General features: G+C 40.4%; 1 protein-coding gene across 2 annotated transcripts in view; it reads left to right on the top strand.

Moving 5' to 3' along the window:
• The first annotated feature begins 1,370 nt into the window (after nucleotides 1-1,370).
• DDX10 (DEAD-box helicase 10) overlaps nucleotides 1,371-23,400 on the top strand; it is a 214,185-nt gene continuing 192,155 nt past the window's right edge. Inside the window, exons 1-8 of one of the 2 annotated variants that reach the window (XM_032472751.1) lie at nucleotides 1,371-1,665; nucleotides 9,206-9,266; nucleotides 10,031-10,161; nucleotides 11,192-11,350; nucleotides 12,419-12,539; nucleotides 13,155-13,344; nucleotides 16,035-16,161; nucleotides 19,275-19,437. In XM_032472751.1, the coding sequence (XP_032328642.1) occupies nucleotides 1,480-1,665; nucleotides 9,206-9,266; nucleotides 10,031-10,161; nucleotides 11,192-11,350; nucleotides 12,419-12,539; nucleotides 13,155-13,344; nucleotides 16,035-16,161; nucleotides 19,275-19,437 (1,138 nt within the window). In that variant the 5' untranslated portion in view covers nucleotides 1,371-1,479. The remainder of the gene's footprint in view (nucleotides 1,666-9,205; nucleotides 9,267-10,030; nucleotides 10,162-11,191; nucleotides 11,351-12,418; nucleotides 12,540-13,154; nucleotides 13,345-16,034; nucleotides 16,162-19,274; nucleotides 19,438-23,400) is intronic. The other variant, XM_032472750.1, reaches the window with a different exon arrangement.

The following is a 23,400-nucleotide window of genomic DNA, read 5'->3' as shown; positions in this document are numbered from 1 at the left end:
CTAGTGACCTCGTGTAAGTAACATCATATGGTATTTGTCTTTTTGTGACTGGCTTATTTCACTTAGCGTGAAGTCTTCAAGGATCATCCATGTTGTAGCATTGTCAGGATTTCCTTCCTTCTTAAGGCTGAATAATATTCCATCATATGCATATGCGACATTTTGTTTATCCACCATTTGTGGATGGACACTTGGGTTGCTCTCCCCTTTTGGCTACTGCGACTAATGCTGCTATGAACATGGGAGTGTGGGGCTTTTCCAGACCCTGCTTTCAATTCTTTTGTGTATATATCTAGACGTAGAGTTGCTGGATCTTGTGGTAGTTCTATTTTTAACTTTTAGTGGATGTATATGTACTTTTTTATACCCCCCATTCCCTTACTGAGCTTTACTCTCTACCACATCTAGTGACTCTTGAGTTTGGAGATTCTCCAGTTTACCTCCTGCCACCTACGCTCACCATCTTGTGTTTGGGGAATGAGCATGTGGTTGGGGGAGTCATCTGGCTACGTGGAGTTGGAAAGGCAATTTGAGGGCCCAAACACTCCGCAGGTGAACTTTTGAACTTAATCTCCCTGTTTCCCTTGGCACAGCTCTGCCCCCACCCGCCTAGAGTGTATCAGTGCTCTAGGTAAACGTACCGGAAAAACCATTTCAGTGAAAGCCAATTCACTTAAATGGCCATCTTGCAAGTAACTTTTAATTCCTATTTTTACTGATCATTTTGTCTTTATAATAGCATTTTTAAGGCAAATTTAATTTGACTCTGCTCCAGTTTCCTGCTGCAGCAGCTAGTCTGAGGGGCTAGAAAAAAAGGGAAAACCCAGAAGAACATTCGAAGAATACATAATGTTCATTTTTTAATTCCTAGGGACGTACCCTGCAGTAGATGGAAATCAGAAGTTATTAACTAGCTGTTTGATTTTTAGGCAAATCATTCGGCTCCCTGGGATAAAATATGCAAAACGAGGATCACAACTATAATTCACTGAGTGTGTGTGTGTGTGTGTGTGTGTGTGTGTGTGTGTGTGTGTGTGTGTGTGTGTGTGTGTGTTTGACGTCTGTGGTGTTAGCGCGCGGTTTGCCAAGGAAAACCCAGGGCAAAGTAACAGCCACTAAGCGTGAAGCTGTATGATGTCACCATACTAACAGCAAGCAGTGCGCATGCGCCCATTTAAAGAGCCGGCGTGCCCGGGGATCCGCTCAAGGCCCGCCCTCTTCCTCGGATTGCACCGCCTCCGATTCCCCGCGACCGCTCCGCTCCGCCATGCGGATTCCAGGTAGCCAATCACCGCCCGGTTTTTCCTGCCTTCACCCGCGCGTGCCCCGGTTTCAAAAGCCCGGGGGCGGGCCCCTGGTTTGCTCACGCGCCGTCGGCCTCTCTCCCCACGCTGGTTCCGCGTCCTCTCAGAGCCGTACCTCAGCCTGTGCTGAGCGTCTCGTGTCTGGGCTGTCGCCGCCGCCGCCGCCTCCGCCGCGATGGGCAAAACTACAGACAGTAGGGATCCGGGAGCTCGGCCCGACCCCGTGCGGAGCTTCAATCGTTGGAAGAAGAAACACAGACATAAGCAGAGCCAAAAGAAGCAGTTGAGGAAGCAGCTGAAGAAGCCCGAGTGGCAGGTCGAGCGCGAGGTGATCAGCCGCCTCATGCAGAACTACGAGAAGGTGAGGCCGGCGCCGGGGAGGGGGCGCGGGCCGGGCCGGCCGCGGGGCAGCGCGGGGAAGGCGGCCGACCTGTCCCTGGGACCCTGCCTGGGGAGCCCGCCGTTAGTCCCGGAGGAGGGGGCGGGGTGAGAGGTGCCTCCGGGGGCCAGGGGAGGCCACAGGTGGTCTGCTGGGTGCCGCAGCCCGGGCCCCCCGACCTCCGGGCTGCTGTTGTGCTCACCACACTGCTCCTGATAAAATGATGGAAACGCGGTGGTACTTAAGCATAGGGAGATTAATTGCTCTACGTACAGTGATATTTACAAAAATAATACTAACGACAGTAGTGGTAAATAATGACACCTACATTTTAAGTAACTTGTCCCGTGCTTTATGTTAATTATTTGACTTGATCTGAGGTATGGGGTCTCATTCCCATTTTACAGATAGAGAACATTGAGGCCCCCAGAGGATAAGAAACTTGTCCTTAGCGCTTACATTTAGTAGGTGGTGTGGAATTGGAACCTAGATTCATGTCTTTCTGATTCCAAAGCCTGTGTTTTTAACCGTTGTGCCAGACTTGCATCCCTCAACATGGCCCATCCTTCCTGTGCTCATTTCATTTTCTGTTTCATGTCCCCATCCAAAAACTGCCATAGAAAAGCAGGACTCCTGGTCTATTTCTAGTACCTATTGTCCCACAGTGTAGCTGATGCTCCCAGATGAGTGTCCCTGTAGTTTTCATTTTGACTTCTTGATCTCTTCATTGCTCAGGCTCCTTGGGGCTTCCACTACCCCTTCTCTTCCTTCCCTCTAAATTCCACGTCTGTTGGCCTTCACCCACCTCACGCAGCCTCTCACTGATTGCCCCCTTCCAGTGCAGTGTAATCAGGGACTTAACATGTGGAGCATATCTGAAGTTAAAGTCATCATGTGTCTTTCTGGTATAGCTTTCCTTTAAACAACGCTTAGATCAAAAGTAACATTAGGTAGAGCGTAGAGTTTGTTTTGGGCTTGTAAATTAAGATGATGATTTGATCCTGGCTTTTGCTCGTCAGATGAGTTACTTTGGGCAAGTTACTTTGCTTCCCTTTTCTTGTCTTTAAAAGGCATAATAATATGTACCTTATAAGTTATGGGCAGTTAATAAGAATCCATGTAAAGTATTCTGTACAATGCCTGACACATAAATATTCTGAATCTTACCTGTTATATTATTACTATGACTGCTGTATACACAGCACCGCAAGAAGCCTTTGTGAGGTAAATTGCTGTTAGATCGCATTTTGGACTCCTCTTTATCGCTGCTTCTCACTCTGCTCTCTTCTCTCGTGTAATCCCAAGGTTTATTCCTGTGACTCCTCCTTGTAGTCTACGCAGAGCTCTTCTGAGTTCATATCCCCCCCCCCACCTTTTTAAATTAACTGTGCTGGATGTCTTTCTCCAACTGTGTCATAAAATACCTTTAATGCCATAAACCCAAAACTGAGTTTGTTATCTTTTTCTCCTGAATTCGCAGTCTTGTATGTTATTTCCGTATTGCCACCACTGCAAATTACCACAAACTTGGTGTCTTAAAAGCAAGAGAAATTTATTCTCTCACAGTTCTGGAAGGCAGAAGTCTAAAATCAGTTTCACTGGGCTGAAATCAAGGTGTCAGTAGGGCCACACACCGTTTGGAGGCTCTAGGGGAAATTCTGTTTCCTGCGTCTTCTAGCTTCTGGTGGCTGTTTGTGTTCCTTGGCTTGTGGCTGCACCACTCCAGTCCCTGCCTCCATGGACACATTGCCTTCTCCTGTTCTGTGTCACATCTACCACTGCCCTTTTTTTTTTTTTGCAAGGATGCGTTTGATCACATTTAGGGCCTATCCAGATGATTGAGGATAATCTCCCCATCTCAAGATCTTTAACCACTGTGCAAAGTCACTTCTGTCACATAAGGTAACATCCACAGTTCTGGAAGTTAGGATAGGGGCATACTTGGGGACCACTGTTTGGCCTGCCACATCCTAGCCCCCCCATCTAGCAGACTGCTGAGTTGGAAACCTAGGAGGAAACCCCAGAGACTTCCCTCTTATCATTCCTCATCGGGTTAGTCGCGCTAGTGATCTGCTTTGCTTCTTAAATTTCTCAAATGCTTCTCCATCCCCACTGCCTGCCTTAGTTCAGGCCCCATCATCTCTTGCCTGGGCTACTTATCCAATGGGCAGCAGACTTTTCCTGTAAAGGACAGGATAGTGAACGGTTTTAGCTTTGCATGTTGTGAGGGTGGAACCACTCAACACAAAGCTGCTGTGGAGACGCGTAAGTGGGCGTAGTTGTGTTCTAGCAAGACTTCAGTTACTAAAACAGGTGGCTGATGGGATTTGGCCCATAGGCCTTACTGCCTTCGAATCTGTCCTCCATGTAGCTGCTGGAAAAGATTCTTTCCAGGATGAAATCCTATCATTTTACGCCTGATCAAAACCCTTTCTTAGTAGTTCCCAGTTACTTTCAGGACAGTGGTCAGACACTTCAGTGTGTCAGCATATTCTAGTCCAATGAGAGAGTTATTTGTGGTCAGACAAACCTAGTTTAACTCACTCAGTTCAGGTGCTGACTAGCCAAGTTTCTGAATGTCCTTGTGTCTCCGTTTTTTCACTCAACAGAGATTATTAACCACCCAGAGTGTTGTAAGGCTGAAATAAGGTAATGTATATAATAAACCAGGTGGTACGTGGTAGGCACACATGAGAGAACAACTTGCAGCCTTGTGACCTGGCCGTTCTCCTTGATGTTTCCACTGCCTGCAGTGAACACTCACTCCCCAACCCTACTCATCCGCCAAGATTCACCTCCAGCTTCTCTCTGTGACCTCCCCAGTGGGGATAGGACTGTGTGTCTGTGGCATCTTGTATATGCCGTTATTATAGCGTCCATCAGCAGGCTGTGATGAGTGGCTTTGTTTAACTTCTTTGTCAGTTCTCCTCCTAGACCATTGACACACTTGCTTTGTGTCCCACAGTGCCTGTCCTTGAGAAGGCACCCCCCTGGTGTTTAGATGTTTGGTGCATGGTGACCTTTTCCAGGTGGCTTTATTCTGCTTGGTAACATGGGTCCATTCTTTTTGGTCTTTTGTTTTAATAATAATTACTACATTTATCAGGCTTTTATACATGTTGATTTGCCATACTCTGAGAAGAAACAACTCTATGAGTTTGTTTCCATTATATAAGTGAGGGAAACTTTAAGACACAGCAAGGCTGAATAATCTGCACAAGTTAAACAGCTAGTAAGTGAAAAAGTTCTACCCCAGGAAGTTTAGGTCTGATGCCAGAGTCCAGACCCCCCTGCTTTACCGCACTGCACAAATGTTTAAATCTCAGTCTTTTCACTAAGTTGAAGGGGCAGTTTTTTCCCCACTAAGTATTGTTCTGCTTTATTAATTTTTTTAATCTTAGAAATATTTTCTTAAGATTTTGTCAGGAAATAAATAAACAGTGTGAAATCAATTGCCAGGGCTAGCAATACTAGAATACAATCAAAGCAGATTTATTATTCTCTAGGTAACAAAGGGACAGACCCTCACCATATGGCTTCTCAGATGGTGGAATTTGTGCATAAAAGTTTTATTACAGTGGACAGTACACAGATGGTGCTCAGCAGCCTCACTGCTGAAATACTGAACAGTTTGATTTGGAAACATTTTGAAACAATTTGACAGGTACTTGTTGAGGCCAAGGTAAAAATAGGTGGAAAAAATACATGTCTGTGTCCCTAGGGAGTTGGGGTGGGGTTGATGTATTTTGACAAATGTTGTAACAGTAAATATGTACAGTGCTGTGGAGTTAGAGGATGGTGTAATTAGGGGGAAAAGGTTAAGTTATTCTGTACAGAGTCCTTTCTGGCCAGATGACTTAGAGAAACATGTTTCTTCTGGGCACGCTACCCTTCCTCCTGGCAGTTACAGCCTCAGGCCTGCTTGTGGAGCTAAATTTGGGCTGGATTTCAGCCCCCACGCCTTAGCTTTACCAGATGCCTTTGTGTAGGGCATAAACTGTCCAGCAGTTTGTGGTATCCATGAGCAGAGCTAGTTCCTGAATGATGTGTTCTCCAGGTAGACAAGATTGGCAAGGACATTGTAGGTGGAGGGAACAACGTGAGGAAATACAAAAAGATGTGAAAATACATGGTGTTCTTTGAGGGGGCACATACTTCTTGGAGTGTGATAGGTGCTCCTGAACTGGCTTCATGTGAGGTTGAAGAAGAGGCTTGGAAGTGGACTATGAATGGCTTTGGAGTCTGTAGTAGGTAGAATAATGGCCTCCTAAAGATGTCAGCATCCTAATGCCCAGACCTGTGAATAAATTACATGGCTGGGGGTAATTAAGGTTGCTAATCAGATGACCTTAAAATATGGTGATCGATCTGGATTATCCAAGTGGACCTGGTGTAATCATCCAAGGGTCCTTAAACGTGGAGGAGGGAGGCAGAAGGGTCAGTGCCAGAGCACTGTGAAGGGAGAGACTTGACCATCCAGGCTGGCTGGCTGGCTTTGAAGATGGAAGGGGGCCATCAGCTGAGGAATGTGGCGCCTCTAGAAGCTGGAAAAGGCAAGGAAATGGATTCTCTCCTAAAGTTACCACAAAGAATGCAGCCCTACCAACACCTTGATTTTTGCTGAGTGAGGCCAAAACGGACTTCTGACTTCCAGACTTTTAAGTTGATAAATTTATGTCGGCTTAAGCCACTGATCCTAGTTATTTGTTATAGCAGCAGCAGGAAACGTACACAGAGGCTATGTTTAAAACCTTTATCTGGAAGCAGGGGTGAGCCCCTGGGGGCAATTGGAGAGTGTATCTGAACTGTAAAGGGTCTGGAGGCTAGTCTGTTGGTATAGCCTAGATCTTGGGTCCTCTGAGAGGCAGATCCAAGATGGGGCTAAGGGAAATGGAATTTATTAGGGACAAGTGTCTGTGAAGGTAAAGGGAGGGAAAGGAGAGAGGGCGGTGGGAGGGGTGGTGGTGGTAGGGGAGGCAGAGCTCAGGCTGCAGCACTGTGCTCCGAAAGCTGCTGACAGGGTGTCCTCCAACCTCAGTTGCCCGTTAGAGGACTCCCCTGTCCTGCAGGAGAGGGTACTGCTGCTGTGCTCGGTCACTGACTGGGCGCAGGCCAGGCAGGCAGGTGTGGCTTTTTCAGTGGTGGCCTTAGAGGGGTGACAGCTGGCATTTGTTAGTCAGCTGTGCTCCCTGCAGTGGGAGATCTGGGTGGCTAAGGCCACCACGTAGGGTGTATATTGTCGAGGGGCTGATGGGAGCTGGGGATTGAAGCCTACTGAGAAATGTTGAACTATTTTTTTTTTTTTTTTAGTTCAGCTGTTTTCGCTTGCTGAATGTCTCCAGCTCTCTGCACCTGGGATTCATTTAGATTTTCATTGAAATCAGCTATGTTCTATGGGAACTCTGCCCTCTAATCTGATTTTTTCTTTTTTTCCCCTTAATCAGATTTTGGTCTGGTGTAATTTGCGGTAGATTGCTTTTCTTCTCTTGATTGCAATGGGTGGAGCATTCTAGGAAGCTTTTAATACTGCCCCCCTCCCCACCTTCCCTCCGTGCTTTGCGGTGTAAAAGCATCATTCATTTTTGTGAGAAATAAGAGAGTTGGAAAAAGTATAGGAGAGTGGCTGTTCTATCTCCCCTCTGCCTCCTCTAACTTTTCCACTAATGCTGGGAAGTCTTTCATAAGTAGCGTCTCTGAAACATCTGTTCTTTGATTTCAGAAGAATGATGATACAGATTTTAGAAGGTACATAATTTTTCTGAGGGATTTTTTTTTTTTCCTAAGAAAAGGATGAAGGGAAGGGGAAAGAGTTTTAATTTGTTTTCAGGATCCGTAGCCATCTTCTGCTGTGGCTTCTAAGTGTTCCTTGGACTGTAATTGAGCGCCTTCTAGACCAGGGGTGGCAGACCTCTTCTGTAGCGGGCCAGGTAGTAAATATTAGGTTTTGTGGGCCACATGGTCTCTGTTGCAACTACTTAGACAATGCGTAAATGAACGCTTGTAGCTGTGCTCCCGTAAAACTGTGTTTACAAAAACAGGCAGCAAATTAGATTGGGCCTGTGGGCCACAGTTTGCTGACCCTTGTTCTAGAGCATCAGTGGAATAAAAATGTCCTTTTGTTTTCTTTGGGGACATCTTTCTGAGCATATGGTGTATAACTACGTGGCAGTGGCTGGGTAGGGTCCTGAAGCAGTTCCATTTTCCAGACTCTCCCTCTAGGAGGTTAACAGAGGTCCACTTTGCCTGTGGCTGTATCTTTGATGATGATTAGAGAGTGTGTTGCCTGTCTAGCTCCTTCTATAAGCATTCCATTCACAGTGAAAACAGATTTTTAGCTGATAATACCACAGGTGCAGGGCGGACCACATCTAATGTTAATGGCTGATTTGGGAGACTACTTCCCTCCAAATTTATGTTCCTTAACAGGACAGGATATTATTTGAATAAACTTCTCTCCTTCTAATGCTAGTACACTGATTCTGCCTCCTCTCCGATGTTATCTGGGATGATTTGTAGGGATTATGGTGATGTTTTAATATTTGTGTTTTGGGCATTTGAGGCCAGAGGACAGCCCTGCCTGGACTACATTAAGAATCTTGGGAAAGACGGTGTTTAGACTAAAGTGAAATAGAGGCTGTCATCCCTTTATTGCCTGGAATGTAATATAAATAAATGAACCTTACAAATGCAACTTTCCCCTTTTGTGGATCATGAATAATTTGGCAGCATATTCCCAGATCTAAGCAGCAGTTCCTGCTTTCAGCATCCATAATAAAATAATTCTCCTGAGCATCCGAAGTGAAATTGAGAAAATTGGGTTTATGCTAATGAAGAACATCAGTAATGAACATTTAGATAATTTAAAGTTAAAGGGCAAAATGTTACTTACTATGGCTTCAGATCGCGACAGGGACACTTTCTCTGCTATTGGTAAATAATACCCCTCCTTCAGTGTACCCCCAAATGAGTAGTTGTCAGGTTGGATTTCGTAGGCCACTGATCCATGGTTAAAACTTTGAAAGATTTGTGCTAACAAGATGTGTTTCTGCAGCTAACTTCAGTTTATTCTCCAGAGTGTGTAAAGGAACTATTCCCATCGTGGTCTGTGGTTTATAGCCATTTTGCCCCTTACTTCTTAAACTGATATTCCTTGAAGGATGGGCTGAAAGTAAATTTTCTTCCTAATATTGATGTGATGATGATTTATTTTCTTGTTAATATTTTAGAGGTGTTAAGGATGTAGGTGGTAGTAGTTTGTGTGTATGGGTTGAGTGAATGAGGGTTTTTTTTTACCAGTTGAAAATGGTTACAGACATATTTTTGATAACAGCTTCCTTGAGGCATATTTCTTTTCAGAAGGAATGATAGTTTATAATTAGAAATGATAATTGAATTCAGTCCTGCAGTATCGAGGATGAGCTTGGCAGCACAATGTAGACAAAAAATAATTTTGTTATAAGACAAATGAATTATGTGGTATACTGTTTTGTCTTATCTGACGTAGTCCCCTTTTACTTTTCAGATAAATGTAAATGAAATTACAAGATTTTCAGATTTCCCCTTATCCAAAAAAACCCTAAAAGGTAGGTACATGGTGATTTTGGGACATGTTGTTGGATTTCTTGATTTTTTTTTTAATGGAAAAAAATTCAGAGAAAGTTTAACCTTAAGAATCTTTTTTTGGCAAATAATTTTGATATCATGAAAACTTATAGTAAGAAACAATATTAATGCTTTGAAGTTTTACCAGTTTGTCATTCTCGTTCTTTCTGGACTGGTTAAAGAACAGTAGTTAAAAAACAAGATGCCAAGGCCTCTGAATAATTAAAATATTAGTTAAAATAAACAAGAGAATGAACAAAAATGTGACACCTTTTGTATTGATTTACTAGTACCACCAGAGCAAAATACAAGACTAGGTGGCTTAAACAACAGAAATTTATTTTCTCATAGTTCTAGAGGCTGGAAGTCCAAGATGAAGGTCTGGCAGGAGTGGTTTCCTCTGAGGGCCATGATGGGAAGTATCTGTCCCAGGCCTCTCCTTGGCTTACAGATGGTCGCTCTCTTGCTGCCTCTTAAAGTGATTATCCTTCTGGGCACTCACACCCTAGTGTCTCTTTTTAGGTCCAAATTTTTCCTTCTTATAGGAACATCAGTCAGTTTGGATTAGGACCCACCCTAACGGACTCATTTTAATTTAATCACATCTTTAATCACCTGGCTCAGAATACAGTTACATTCTAGGGTACTGGGGTTAGGGGCTCAACATCTGAATTCCCAAGTCGGCCCACAGTACTAGTCTACAGGGATGCTCTAAGTGTCATTCTCTTCCCTTCCCTGCTGACAGGTCTGCAAGAAGCCCAGTACCGTTTGGTAACTGAGATACAGAAGCAGACCATTGGGTTGGCGTTGCAAGGTAAAGATGTCCTCGGAGCTGCCAAAACTGGGTCTGGCAAGACTTTGGCTTTCCTTGTTCCAGTAAGTAGCTTGTTTGTTTTGGGTCAGATCCTTTGTTAACATGATTTTGAAACACTGTGTGCCTAGGTAGAAATAAATAATTATGTAAAGAGTAATTGGATGTTGGGTTTCCCTGGCTAGAATGCAAGCTTTGTCTGTCTCGTTCTCCACTGCATTCCCCAGGTCCTAGCACAGCACCTTGCGCGTGGTGGGCACTCAGTAACTTACTGAATGAATGAATTATTGTGCCTTGACAGGCCATGCATTCCTGAAGGATGTGGGGTGTTCCAGGGTGGCAGGTCAGAATGGTTCTGCTCTGCAGTAAGCCCAGTGGGGTGGCCTGGAAGGCTGTTTCTGCACTCACCCTTGCAAACATACCACTTGCATTATATTTGCCACTTGTTTAGGATAAAGCTGAAGTATGCTCACTTTAAGGACATTAGGTCATTTATTGAGAATTTTCCGGATCATTGATACCTTTTATGGCAGTAAAACAGAAGAGCCTCTTAGGAATTCACTTGTATCTGTTATACAGTTGGTCTCATAATTTTTAATTCCTACTGATCACTTTTGATTTTTTATTCCAAGTGTTAACCATTTTTCTCTTAAATACTAATTTTTTGTAACAAAGTTTCTCCATAAGTAGAAAATTCAGTCATGGTATAACTAAAGCAGCTGCACAGAGGAGAGTTTATTTTAATGTGGTTTCTGTTCAGAAAATGGAGACAAATAATTTTCTGAAATCTGTTTTAATGGCCTGTAGGCTGGACAGACCTGTCACTGATGACCAGTCTCCTTAGGGCATGACCCTGGCAACAGCTGAGCTGCCATGGGGCATCTTTTCCTCTATAGCTTGGGGGAGGATGCTTCTGGTGGACAGAAGAAAAAGCAAAGCAAAGCAAACAGCTTCTTTGTGATTGGATGAGACTCATAATTGGTGTGCTGTCTGCTTGGAAGGTGCCTTTGATTTGGAGGGGCAAGGTTGACTCAGGAATCAAAAAGCTGCCTCTCTAAAGGACTTACTGAACTTCAGTTTGTTGTGTTTTTTGAGGTGCTGGAAGCCTTGTATCGTCTGCAGTGGACCTCAATGGATGGGTTGGGGGTCCTGATTATATCACCTACAAGAGAACTGGCCTATCAGACCTTTGAGGTTCTCCGGAAAGTAGGGAAGAATCACGACTTCTCGGCTGGCCTCATCATTGGTGGAAAGGTTTGATTTTTTGTCCTTGTCCTCCTTTCTTTCCTTCTATAGCTTATGTTGGAGCAGTGATACAGTTGACTGGGAAAAGGTGGAGATTTCATCTATTAACAGTCAGGCTGGCCCCCTAGAAGGGGGTGGGAGCATCCTGATGTGGTGACTGCCATCTAGAGGCTGGTGGTTGGTTTTGCAGGTCCAGAGAGTCTGTTTTGTCAGGGTATCTGAACTGGTCAGATTCCCTGAGACTAATGAACTCTTAACTAATACGTAAATGTATTTGTTACTAGGCATCGGGAAAGGTACCATTTCAGTGTGTGGACTCGTTCCTTTCAGTAAAGTATCTGTAAGAGGTTGAATGATTCAGAACATTGCTGGGTCAGCAGCAGAAGAGAGGAAGGTAGAAGAGAGTTTTGAGGAGTGTTCATTTTAGGTCCTGGGAAAGCCTAGTGTTCCACTCCCCTTTCTTCTAGTTTACCTGGATTATTTGTCTCTGCTAGAGTCTCTCCTGGATTGTGAGGATAAATACTTGAATTCTCGAATCTACATGCAAATGTGCACAAAAAGAACAGTATCACACACCCTCACAGACCTGTGAACCTGCCACCCAACTTTAGTAGCTAACGTCTGTGGCTCTTGGTTTGAGGAGAGATCTTCTAGAAGGTAGAGAATTCAGCTCTTTTTTTCAGTCCATGAAGTGCAGTGAGTGGTGTCAGAGAGCCCGATCAATGCCGCTGGGGTCTGACTTAAAGAACGAGGATAATTCTAGTTTTTAAGTCGGTTCTGGTAGATACAGGAGGAAAGAAAGACTTGGAGAATTCATATATTTCTCTTGGCCTCAAAAATCCTGGATATGATTAAGAATCCAGAGGAACTCTGAGCTCTTTGGGTCTTTACTAAGGACTTTTACTTGGCCTGGAAATTGGCTGTGCTGTGGAAATAGGAGGGAGACACTACATGAATCTCTAGAGTCCCTCCATTGCTGTGATGACCTGCCACGTGCAGATGGCTTGCATAGTTCTGGTCCACAGGCTGCTCAGTGATGTGTCTGTGTATGTAATCAGAAGGAACAACTGTTTTCAGGATCTGAAACACGAAGCCGAGAGGATCAATAACATAAATATACTCGTCTGCACACCGGGTCGGCTTCTTCAACACATGGATGAGACAATATGTTTCCATGCTACCAATCTCCAAATGTTAGGTGAGTTTCTAACGAATTTCTAATGAAAAGAATCTGGACTTAGGAGGGAGCCCTCATAAATTTTAATGATAGGAGTGTTTTATTGAAAAAGTATTGTGATTAAAGATCTGAGAAATAACTTGAAATAATTTTTTGGCATATGGTTCTAAATCCAGAGAGTACTATTAAGACCTTTTTTTAGTCAAAATAGTTAGAAAGATATAAGCACTCTTTTCTGTATGAAATTAGACACTTCAGTATTTGGCATTGCTAAGAGGTTTTATCTTTTAAGGTACATCTTATGATGCGACCTAATGTGTATTTTTTTAAAATCAACTTTTTATTTTGCAATAATTCTAGATTTATAGGAGACTTGCAGTGATAGTACAGAGTTCCTCTATGCCCTTCCTTCCCCCAGTTTCCCCTAGTGTAACATCTTACATAACTTTGGTACCTTTGCCAAAACTAAGTGATTAACATTGGCACATTATATAAGTTCCAGGCTTTATTTGGATTTGACCACTTTTTCCACTAATGCCCTTTTTCTGTTCTAGGATCCAGTCCCGAATACCACATTGCATTTCTCCTAATGTATGTCTGAAATATTGTAGTTCAACTTGCATTTTCCCTTTTTAGTTCTTGATGAAGCAGATAGAATCCTGGATATGGGCTTTGCTGATACCATGAATGCTATTATTGAAAACCTTCCCAAGAAACGTCAGACTTTGCTTTTCTCAGCTACGCAAACCAAGTCTGTAAAGGACCTTGCACGCTTGAGTTTAAAAAACCCTGAGTACATCTGGGTTCATGAAAAAGCAAAATATAGGTATGTACTCTTTGAAACCAGATTTGATTCAGTCAAAATCAGTCTTCACTCTTTTTCTAAGATGAAGAGTTTAACATTTCAAATTAATACAACTTTTGTAGGAAATAAAACATCATTTTATGTATTATTCCTTAACTGTGCAAATATATTGGTAGATATATTGGTAAAATATTGGTAAAAATTATTTAAATTCTCAATGCACTTTTAAATGTGAGACTAATTCAGTATTTCCCCAAATGTGGTCTGGGGAACAAATATTTTTCCATAAAATGTTAATAGGTATTTATTCACCAACTGTCCCCCACAAAATAGGGATAGGGTAGGGAGATGCATTCCTAGATACATAAATAGTAAATGTTGAGTTGAGGCAAAGCAGTGTTCTTCAAGACTTCTCAGAGCCTTTAACGTTTTCATGGACGTTGTGATTCTCCAAAGCAGTGGGAGATGAATAAAGCTTCCTGCATTCACAGAGATTATTTTGGTACAGAATCATTCTTCTTAGCTGTATTTTGCAGGACTAATTGGCTATGGAACATATTTTATCAAATGCATTAATATTTAGCAAAATATCTTTCTGTTTAAAACATTCCAGAAACTATAGTTTTGTCTTGGTCTCACTGAAACTGGAGAGTAAAGTACGTGGGTTTATGCCAAGTCTTTAAATACAGGGAATACGAGCCTACCTTGACCTTGTTCAACCAATAGATGTCTTGGATTAAAAAAAGCCTGAGCGGGAAAAAAAAAACAAACAGCCTGAGCAGAGGTTAGATTCTGTTCTTCCAGGTGACCCTAATGGGTAAACTTTGGAGAATCCGAGTACGGGTAACTTTGGTTATCAGCAACTCAGGAATGGAATAGCAGGAGGTGTTTGATGTATCGTTTCCTCCTTGGCTTTCCATTAAGTAGATACTGATTTTTGTTTGTGAAGTTGTATTGAGATAGTTATTGAAATTCTTGGTACAGTTAATTTGATAATCTAGACTCTCTAGGTCTTTTGATAGTCTTTGTTCTTTTTGCTGTTTCCTTTCTGCCTGTTTTCAAAACTCAGTAGTGTCTTTACCAGACACTAATTTTTCAATCATTAGGTAGTCTCTAAAACACTTTATAATTTATGTAAATTAATTGTATATGTTATCCTTACTGTCAGTTTCTGTGGATAAGCTAGTCATTATCTGTAGATCATAGAGGTAGTTAGAAAAAACTGAATGCAAAAACTGTTTATTTTATAAATGATTCTTGAAATGCAGTTGTAAAAATGTGACTTTTGGAAAACATTTTAGAAGGCAGGTATTTAGCAACATAATTTACAGAACTGGAGGTTATATGAGAGTGACTGTGGGACTCTGTAATTTTGAATTCACCAGAAATACTGTTATAAGCAGATGCTGTTGTGAATTTTGTGTAATGTCATTATTGAATTTTCCCCTTTATCAACTTAAGAATTTGGTTAGTATACCCTGAGAAATTATGGTTAAGAATATTTTAAGGCATAAAAGAATATTTACTCTCAAATTGTAAAAGACCAGAATAGTCAAAATTGAATCTTTCTGAATTTGTTTATCATAGTATACTTAGAAAAAATATATCAGTGTGTTTCCTTTATATTGCTGTATGTTGCCCTTTTTCCCCCCTTTGTATAAACTGACACACCCACAGGGATGCCTGTGTGTGTGTGAATATACACACACACCTATATATGTACCCCACCCTGATGATGGTACCAAATGTTATGTACTATTTTGCTGTGCTTTTTCACTTAACAATAGGACCCAGAGATCACTCCATTGCACTATATAGATTACTTATTTCTCTTTTACAGTTGCGTGATGCTTTACTGTGTGGATGTACAATAATTCATTCCACAAGTTTTCTGCTGATGGGCTGATTTCCATCTTTTTTTTTCTTTATAAATAATACTATATCTTTTTGTGTTTTTACCAGAGTATTTTTTGGAACACAATCCTAAAAGTAGGTTTATTAGTTCAAAGAGTAAATGCATGTGTATTTCTCCTCAGCATTTTTATTATGAGAAATTTCAAACATGCAGCACAGTTGAAAGAATTCTATGGTGAAAACCGTGTGCCCACCTAGATGCCACTTAATGGTAGCATCCACTTACTGTCCGTTTACCCATCACTCTATATATCAATTCATCTTATTTCTGATGCATTTCAGAGTAATTTGCAGACACCTGTGCGCCTCCCCTAAGTATTTCAGTATACGTATCTGTATACCACTATCTAGAGTTCAGTATTTGTATCGAGATTTTCTTTCTTGATGTAAGATTTGCATACAGTGCAATGAACAAATTAAGAGTTCGTTTACTGAGTTTTGGTAAATATGTATGTCTGTATAACCCATGGCCCTACTAAGAGGTGGAACATTACCATCAGCCCAGAGAGTTCCTCATGCCCCTTCAGTTGATCCTTGACCCTACCCTTGCAGAGGTGCCCCCTGTTTGCTTGTATATTTTTGATACATACTCTGTAAGGGATCTTGAATGTATTTGAATCATGTGCTAAATTCATTTCTTAAGGGACAACAGACAAGTTCTTTTTGGGGTATGTATATATGTGTATGTGAAAAATTTGAGAGTCACGCCACTGTTAACGTTCCTTTGTTTTCTGGTCTGGATTTCAAAGTTACCAATGTGGCATATTTTTAACATTTTTCCCTCTTATTTCCATGAGCACCCCTGCCACTTTGGAACAGAACTACATAGTTTGTGAGCTGCAGCAGAAAATAAGTGTGCTGTATTCCTTTTTGAGAAGCCACCTGAAGAAGAAAAGTATTGTATTTTTTTCCAGTTGTAAAGAGGTACCTATTGTTTGTTTTTCTTAAGTTATTTGTGTTAAATCATCCTTTTTAAAATATCAAATTTCCGTTGAAAATGCTGTTTGTCTATTTTAATAGTTGCAGTGCTAGGTGTGGAAGAATTTGTAGATAATGAGAATCCTGTGTCTTCATTTTAAAGGAATCCATGGATGAGACTTGAAGCTCAAAAAAGAAGGACAGAAACTGTTTTTACTTCAGTATTGTTGGTACCTAGCACAATACTTAGAACATAGTAGCCCTCAATAAATATTGGTAGAACCAACAATAGAATGATAGAATGGCTAGACTAGAGGTCTGTATAACCTGACACCCACCTTGCCCTCCACGAACACCGAGCAGAATATGCCTTTTATTTCCATGCCTCCAGACCTTTGTTCGTGCTTATCTCCCTGCATCCCTTCACCCTAATTCTGGAGGAATATTTAACATCCTTTAAGGCTAAGCTCCAATGTTACACCTGAAAGTCCTTTTCTGACACTCCCCAATCCCCATGTTCCAATGCACTGTACTCTCTCCTATCCTTCTGTAGTGTTTGTTAATATCTTTATTTAGTTAATCAGCATTTCTTGAACACTTGTCTTATAACAGTAGTCTTATGTGCTTATAAGTAAGGGATTCAGTGATACATAAGAAAACTTGATCTTTTCCCTTAAAGGAAAGCAACTGTAGTTGATTTTTGTGAGACACTTTTCCTCTACTTTATTTCAGATTTCCTGATGTCATATAGTTGTTGACTTATAGTAGGTTGATTCTAGATTTACAGCTTTTGTAGTAGCTTAGCGTGATAAATATGCAGTGAGTTTTCCTCCAGCTTATGGGGAAGATAAGTAGTGGTCTGTCTGTTGTTGGGGGAAAGCACAAAACCTTACTATTTTTCCATGTAAAGGATGACTTCAGATTTTTTAAGGACTTACTTTAGATTTTTAGAACTTTACATCTTATAAAGACGGGATGTTTTTAGTATCTACATACGAGGAAGTGATTTTAAGAGTTGATGTTTAAATTTTTACCTGTAGTACTCTGCTTTTCCTCTTCTCAGTGGACAAAGTATATTCTGCCCTTTCTCTATCTATATTCTTTCTATACCTTTTTAGTTCCATGGCTTTAAATGCCCTCTGTTTTCTAACAGCTTCCTAATCCGTGTCCTCATTCCTGAGCCCCAGGTTGTGTATTCACTTGAATATTAGAGATTTCCCAATTGAGTGTCTAGAGGGTATCTTAAATTTAACCTAGAAAAAGCAATTTAAGATTTCCTATCCCTGTGATCTGCCTCCTCCACCTCTTTCCCATCTCATTAAAGGAACGAATCCTTAATTCTTGCATGTCTCCAACTCATATTCAATCTATTGCCAATACTCATTAATTTTCCCAGTTCTCACCACGCCTCATGCTACAGTGCAGTCCGAACCATGCTTAACTTTCTCTTAGCCTCCTGTTTGGGCTTCCATCCCCTTCCTTTCTTTTCTGAGGCACTTCTGCATTATAGCAGGAGTAATCTTTGGAAAGTGGAAAGGAATATATCACTGCTTTGCTTAAAACACTTCAGTGACCTTTCTGTAAATTGAACTCCTTACTTAGGACCTGCGTGGCTTTATTTTGTATCTTCCACATCAGCTAGTTTTTTTCAAGCGTGAGAATAAAGGGCAGTCTTGACTCGAGATGCCGACGGCAGGAAGTTTTCGAGGGCTCACTTTACACTTCTTCAGTTCCCGTATGTGCTTTTCTGAGGCTGGCTTTCCTGAGAGTGTGTCTGTGATCTGGTCTGCAGGTTCTCCTTTTCCATCTCTCCTTTCATGGCAGTCCTTTTAAAACTTTATAAAAGAAAGGCAGGGGTCCCTCTATTCCTGATCTTCTGGGTGCATCATCTCAGGATCAGAGAACTTTCCTAGCACCAGGGTACTGTTGAGAAAGTGAATGACTAATGCTGGGTAACAAGTCATTTTGCAATTCAGATGGTTTCCCAGTCTTTTCTTTCAACAGAATTCGAAAGAAGACTTAATGGAATTTTTAGCTGATGGGTAAAATTATCTGTAATCTATCATATTTTTGACATATCTTACAAGAGCTCAGAAAGTTAAGGTTCCTTCCAGTCCATTTTCTATGTTTTCATGAAGAGATTTTTCTGAACACCTGTGTTAAGAAATAGGAATAAAATCTTACTGTACTCTGCCTCATCTAGCTATCAGTAGTAGTCATTTATGAGTACATAAACTAAAGAGAAATGAAACTAAAGTAACAGTCAGCTCCACCTAGTCTCATATATTAAAAAATATATTTATAATAGAATTTTATTTTTTATGTCTGTTTTGTTTTAAATCAAATTCTAAGATTTCTTGTTTTGGCCAGTTCTATACTAGTAGTTGTAATAATAGTTCAGTCTTAGAACTTTTAATGCAGCTTTATGGCTACAGGAAATTAAAATTAAAACTCATGTATGCATAAGTTGTAGAAAATCATGTGATAAAGTGATCAATAAGAGACTTTCAAGCATAAAACAGTTAAGATAAAATTCTGTGAATTCAGGAAATAGAAGTATGAATTCAGGAGGTAAAGAAATGATGTAAAGTCTTTCTGTTAGAGAAGAGTTTCCTCACAGTTTGTTAGTAATCTTTCTTTTTAAAGACTTTATCTGTTTTAGGGTAGTTTCAGGTTTGCAGTAAAATTTGAGGGGCCCTACCCCACACATACATAATTTCCCCCATTATTTTTATACATATTTAAGTAACTGGTGTTGGATATCAAATTGCTATGCCATTTAGAATCAAGTGGATAGATTTATAAGAGTTAAGGATGTATTTCAAAATATATTTGCAATGTACCAGAAATTCCACTCTTTAAAACCGCTTAAATTTGGGAAAATGTCAGACACTAACTTAAAAATGTTAAGGAAAGTATATTTTTTTCAAAATTCATTTGGGGAACAATGTGAGCAAAAATGCTTGAAGCCTACAACTCTACATTTCCCTTTCTCTGCTCTGTATTTTTTTAATTGGAACTTGTGCTCTGTAATACATTTTTTTTTTTCTATTCAACGCATAAGCTTACTTCCTCTTACTATCCAGAAGTTCCAAAATCATTTTCCTGTTAACGCCTAGGTTCAGTACCTGTACCGGGTGTTCTGCCGGCTGCGTCCTGGTATCTCCATCCTCGCCCTGCACGGCCGGCAGCAGCAGATGAGAAGAATGGAAGTCTACAATGAGTTTGTACACAAGAGAGCTGCGGTGCTCTTTGCCACTGATATAGCAGCCAGGGGCCTGGGTAAGAAAACCTCTTACGAGGAAATATTCTGTGATCATGGGAAATACAGTTTGCTTTATAAATGGCTGTATTCTGGGAATACAAATAGTTTGACTCACATACTCAGGGCTTTCTTATTTTATAAAAGAAAAATAAGTAAATGGATAACTGACATGACTGAACACTAAGGATACATCAGTGAAAAGTTTTGTAATATTTTCATCTTTTGTGCTTGCATTGTTTCATGATAATAATGACATCCTAGAATCCTGAGGCGCCTACAGGATCAAAGGAGGGTGAAAAATTCAAAGATAAGAAAAAAGTCCTGTTTCTGTGAAAACTGGAAACTTGACAAATGCTATAACTGACTTAGCAAGGAAAACCAGTGAAGTCCTCTTGTCTCCAAACATTCTAATTTTTATTTAACTATCATTACATTTAATGTGTTTAAACTTTGAAAAAGCCACTATGATAATATTCTACGACTGGTGGCTTTTGGGGCTGGAGTAGGGTATGGAACTAATTACAGAGGAAAACTAGTTTAGAGGTGAGAACAAAGGATAATAATAAATAGGTGGTTGGAGTTCTTCAATCACTTAATTTTATTGTGTTAATTATTAGGGGAAATTTTAAGGACACATATAGAGATTGAGTCCAAGGTACTGTCATATACGTATTAGCCAGTTTTGGCAATTATCTTTTTCATGATCCCCCTTTCCTCCTGTCTCCTGTCCTTCTGGGAGTATTTTAAAGCATATCTCAGTCATTGTATCAGTTCATTCCTGTGTGACTGGAGGCAGTAGCCAAGTCTGCATATTTTTAAAGCTCTCCAAGCTGTTTTCTCAGCTGCCCAATAACATATCCCGCCTCCCCTCCTCACACTCTCCTACCCTCATCACTGTTTTGAATATATAGTTTTGAAACATTTTAGTTGTGTTTGTATCTATGTATATTATGCTCTGACTCCACCCTGCCCCTCCCGGTTTTTGAACCTAAAATAGTTAAGGTCAGCATAAGCCATTAATTATATTGCATATGTAATATGTGTTCTATATACATCACAATGAACAGATACTACTATATTGTCATAGTTTCCTTGGAGTTTCTTAAAGAAACCAAATATTTAGTAGATGTAATTGAAATATTTTTGTACCCTTTCCTGTCTCATTTTTTCCTTCTCCTCCTTTCCCTACACAGTTACTCTCATATAGTTGGTAGGTAACCTTTTAATTGAAGACTCCTCAATTATAGTCCAGTTGGTGATAGAATTCAGGAGGGTCTGTGAACTGATGGGGAAAAAATTATATATATTCACTAACCTTTAACTGAGATTTAGCATTTTTTTCGATTATGAATGTAAGCAGCGAATTGTCGTGGTTTTAGTAGTACCTGTAAGAGTGTCATCAATTGAAATTATAGACATTTTCATTTTACATTACAGTTTCTGTAGATATCTTGGAATATTGTTTCCACTTGTACTATTTTGATTTTATGGTGGTTATTAGACATCCAACTAGGCTGTGTTATTTAGTGTGTTATTAAACAAGCATATACATTGCAAAATATATATTACAATTCAATACAAATGTTGCATTATATTTGTTTTCTCTTATAATTCTATAGATTTTACTTTATGCATTTAAAAATACGCTGAGAAGGGGTTCATAGATTTTAACTATGGCACGAAGAATGTCAAGAGTCTCCTAGTTTATTTTAAAAAGCTTATATGAATGTATTCATAAGCAGTATATAATATTATCTTAGGTGTTTATGAAGTTTCTGTGTAAGCAATATTACACATGCTAGTCTGTGACTTGCTTTTCAAGCCCTTCCATGTTGATTTATAAAGTTCTAATGTATTTACATGGTGTATCTCATAGTATGAATTAATATATTCCTAGAGTAATCCCCATTTAGGTTTTAGTAGCGCAGATTTGGGTTTTAGTCTTTTTATTACAAAAATGTGCAGTGACTATCCTGAAGCTCTATTATATGAATGTCCAGAAATTTTCTATGATCATTGAAATGTTCTGTGTCTGCACTAATACCACAGATACCAGCTACACATGACAGTCAACCACTTGAAATGTGGCCAGTGCCATGAGGAAAGAATGAGTTTTTAATTTTATTAAATTTTAATTTAAACTTGAATGGCTACGATATTGAGCAGCAAAGAATAGAGACTCATGTCTTTTAGTTGCAGGAAATTTACCTCTGAATTACTTCTTTGGTGGTTTGGTTAAAGAGTCAGTGTTTATTTTGATATGTGATTGTAGTTTGCTAGTGGGGAATTTGTATACTTAGATTGTTTCCTTTCTCCTACCTTATAACGTTTTCCCCTTCCCCTCCTTATTTCCTCTTTCTGGAAGAATATCTGATCTCTTTGATCAGTTCTCTGCTTTTCCTGTTTCTTCTCTTGCCCATCTCATTGTCTTTTTCTGGTTATTTCTGGGGGATTTCTTGACTTTATATTTTAACTTTTCTAATTAAAATTTTAATTAAGTGCCAGGATTTCCTTTTTTTAACAGCCTTTTATTCTTATTTGATGCATGCAGTGTTTTATCTCCCTGAAGATACTAAAGTCCTCTTCTCATTGTTTCTGTTTCTGCTGAGTTTCATTTTTACTTGTCTGTGTCTCCACTTCTGAGGCTTTCCCCGACTGACTGCAATTGGGTGTCTTACTGAATTTAACAGTGAGGCATCAGAAAGCTTTTTTGAAGTGTTTTGTACTTGGATGAGGCTTGCTGACAAATGGCCTTCATTATGAGGGGATTTGGACAGAGTTGGCCATGTTGTGGAGGACCCAAGGTGTCAAAGTCTGTTCTTTCTGAATATTCAGTCTCTCCAGAGGGTACTGCTTCAGCCCCATGAGCAGAGGGGTTAAGCTTGCATCTGGCTCTCTCTAGAAGCCTAGCAAGGAAGGAGACACAGACGCTCCCAGGTGGCATGCAGACTCACTCAGAACCCCTGTTTCACTCTGGCTCTGGTGCCTCTGCCTTCCACTCTCTCTGGTGTCTTGGTTAGAAGACTTCCTCTGGAGAAGGACTCCAGCTCTTTGTCAGGAGACCCAGTGTGTAGGCTAAGGGAGGGGCCCCGAGGGTCTGAGTGCCGCCTTTAACCTGCCTTCTGTCTACAGCCGGCACACGTGCCCTGGCCTTCTGAGGCGCCTGGCTCTTTCAGGTCCCAAGAGACAGAGTTCTCTAAATATCTTTGTTTTGTTTTTCTTGATTTTTGCCCATTTCAGTAGATTCAACCCTTCTGAGTAGCTTATATAGCTTAGTGATAGGTTTTATCTTTATAGGTAGGTATCCATAGGTATTGTCTCCCAAAATCTGTTTCTTTTTCTTAGTCTTTTTCTTTTTCTCCTCCCTTCCTCCCTCCTTCCTTCCTTCCTTCTTCCTTCATTCTCCCCTCCCTCCCTCCTTCTCCCCTCCCCATTTCCTTCTCTCCTGCCCCCCTCCCTCTCTCCTTCTCTCCCTCCCTCAGCTTTTTTCTCTGTGATAGAAGTCGATCTGAAATCCTTATGGCAAAGTCCATAAATGACTAGAGGTAGTTCTCTTAAGTCGTTGAGACCAGGATCTCTGGAAATGAATGGAAATTTTTGCAGCCGGAAATATATATGGAGTAATTATTGCTAGGAAATGAGGAGAGGGATTTAAAAAGACATTATTAATTTGAATGGAGATGGAAATAGCAGGAAAAGTAAATTTTCATCGAAATTTATAAACCAGATTCATAGTTCACTGGGAACCTATGAGAAGTGGTTCTTTTAGATTATTAACTCTCAGGATGTTTCATTATTTGTCTGACACAAAGCGGTCTGTCTCTTCTGTGTCAGATACAAAATAATCTTCACATTCAAACACTGTCATTAATTTTATTTCAGTTTGTCAAAGAAAAGAAGTGTTTATTATCTTTTGGTTCATGCAGTCAATTTTATTTTTAATAGAGTTCACAGATGATATCTGTCAGTTTGATGTGATG

Source organism: Camelus ferus, chromosome 33 (assembly GCF_009834535.1).
Source record: "Camelus ferus isolate YT-003-E chromosome 33, BCGSAC_Cfer_1.0, whole genome shotgun sequence".
NCBI lineage: Eukaryota > Metazoa > Chordata > Mammalia > Artiodactyla > Camelidae > Camelus > Camelus ferus.
This window is presented reverse-complemented; position numbering and strand designations above follow the sequence as displayed.